Raw genomic sequence first — 2416 nt, forward strand, 5'->3', positions numbered from 1 at the left:
AGTTAATTACTGTCACTATTACTGCCTGCTCGGTTCTATTATCTATATTACTACCTCGTCGCTGCTCTTGCTTTGGCCTTTATCGTTACACCTACCAAGTCATCTCACCATCCCTCTCTTCCTCTCTCTCCTCTCTCTCTCTCTCTCTTCTGCCTTCTCTCTATCCTGTCCCCCCTTCTGTCATATCACGCCACTCGAGGCTGGCAAGATTCACCACAAAACTCTAAAAGGGACAAGGTGTTCCGGATACAAAAGGAAGAAAAAAAAAAGAAAGGAAAAAAAAAGGAGAAGGACTTTCCTATCGATACATTGAACATCAATCCCACAAGGCGAATTCAACTCCTAACAGGAGAAGAAGAGAGTACCTTTCCATCTCTTTTTTTTTCTTCTTTTCTCCTTCTCTTCTCTCAACAAAGGGGTCCCCGATTTTACCGACTCCACCGAGCCACAACAGATCGAACATACACAACGAAAGCATCTCCACTCGAAGAAAAAAAAAAGAAAAAGAGAGGAGCGGTTTCAGAAAAGAGCAGAGGGGGGAAAAACGGGAGTTGCCAAGAAAAGAGAACGTGCGCACGCGGCAATGGCTATATCAGAGACGACTACAACCACGGCCACAACCACGGCCACAGAACCAGCAGCGACGAAGAAGAAGACGACGGCGACGACGACGACGACGACAACGACAGCGACGACGACAGCGGCGACGACGGCGACGATGGCGGCATCGGCAGCGGCAGCACCCGACATGCGGGCTCGTCGACGCGAAGAGTTCCACGAAGCAGACGTGGTGGTGGTGGGTGCGGGCATCTTCGGGTGCGCCATCTCGTACGCGCTCGCGAACCAGGGGCGGTCGGTGATACTCCTCGAGAGGTGGATGCACGAGCCGGACCGGATCGTCGGGGAGCTCCTCCAGCCGGGCGGGGTGGCGGCGCTGCACAAGCTGGGGCTGGGCCACTGCCTGGAGGGCATCGACTCGATCCCGTGCCAGGGGTACACGGTGCTGCACAAGGGCACGCCGGTGGTGGTCCGGTACCCGACCGTGGACGCGCACGGTCGGGCGACGCACCCGTGGAGGGGCGCCGGCACGGAGGGCAAGAGGCCGATCGGCCGGGGCTTCCACCACGGCCGCTTCATCATGCAGATGCGGCGGGCCTGCCAGGCGCACGCCAACATCACCGTGGTGGAGACGGAGGTGGTCAGCACCGTGCGCGGGCAGCACTCGGACCAGATCCTCGGCGTGGAGACGCGCACGACGGACAAGGAGACGGGCGACAAGAAGGCCGACTGCTTCTTCGGCCAGCTCACCATCGTCGCCGACGGCTACGCCTCCAAGTTCCGGAAGCAGGTCATCGCGCGCCCGCCCGTGGTGCGCTCCAAGTTCTACGCCCTCGAGCTCATCGACTGCCCGCTGCCGGAGCCCAACCACGCGCTCGTCATCATCGGCGACGCCTTCCCCGTCCTCCTCTACCAGATCGGCTCGCGCGAGACCCGCGCGCTGATCGACGTCCCGGCCGACATACCCGAGGCCAGCCCGGCCGCCGGCGGCGTGCGCGGCTACATCGACAAGTGCGTGCTGCCGGCCGTGCCGGAGCCGATCCGCTCGTCCATGGTGACGGCCCTGTCGGACGGCAAGATCCCCCGCTCCATGCCCAACAGCTGGCTGCCGCCCTCGCCCCAGTCGACCAAGGGTCTCGTCCTGCTCGGCGACGCCATGAACATGCGCCACCCCCTCACCGGCGGCGGCATGACCGTCGCCTTCAACGACGCCGTCATCCTGTCCGGCCTGCTCGCGCCCGAGCTCGTCCCCGACCTGGGCGACACCCGCGCCGTCGCCGCCGCCATGGACACGCTCTACTCCCGTCGCAAGAACCTGACCGGCATCGTCAACGTGCTCGCCCAGGCCCTCTACGCCCTCTTCGCCGCCAACGACCCCCAGCTGCGCATCCTCCAGCGCGGCTGCTTCGGCTACTTCGAGCGCGGCATGACCGACGGGCCCTCGGCCATGCTGGCTGCCATAGTCCAGCAGCCCGTCGTCCTCTTCTACCACTTCTTCAGCGTCGCCTTCCTGGCCATCTGGCTGAACGCCTGCGACCTCGTCGGTGGGCCCCTCGGCCTGTGGAAGGTGCCCCTCGCCTTCATCGACATGATCCTCATCCTCTGGAAGGCATCCATCGTCTTTGTTCCCTACATGTGGCGAGAAAACTTTCGGTAATGTCTCTCGGTTTTGCCTTGATTCATCACTCTTTTTTTCTCTTTTTTTTATTCTTCTTAAAAAAAAAAAAACTTCTTTATTTTTAAAGCCTTTTACAGAAGCATACATTTCATCATAGGCAACTCCGTTCTATAACTCCCATTTATTATAACTCTTTATCTATTTCCGTTTTTTGTCCTACCGAGCGATCTTGCCCCCCCC

General features: G+C 59.7%; 1 protein-coding gene across 1 annotated transcript; it reads left to right on the plus strand.

Annotated features, from left to right (window-relative positions):
• Positions 1-583: 583 nt before the first annotated feature.
• Positions 584-2215, plus strand: GMORB2_0293 (squalene monooxygenase; the record flags this gene model as incomplete). The annotated part of the gene is made up of 1 exon (XM_035462279.1): positions 584-2215. The coding sequence occupies one exon, from the start codon at positions 584-586 to the stop codon at positions 2213-2215; it is 1632 nt and encodes a 543-aa protein (XP_035325209.1).
• Positions 2216-2416: the final 201 nt, after the last annotated feature.

Source organism: Geosmithia morbida, assembly GCF_012550715.1.
Source record: "Geosmithia morbida isolate 1262 chromosome Unknown scaffold_0, whole genome shotgun sequence".
NCBI lineage: Eukaryota > Fungi > Ascomycota > Sordariomycetes > Hypocreales > Bionectriaceae > Geosmithia > Geosmithia morbida.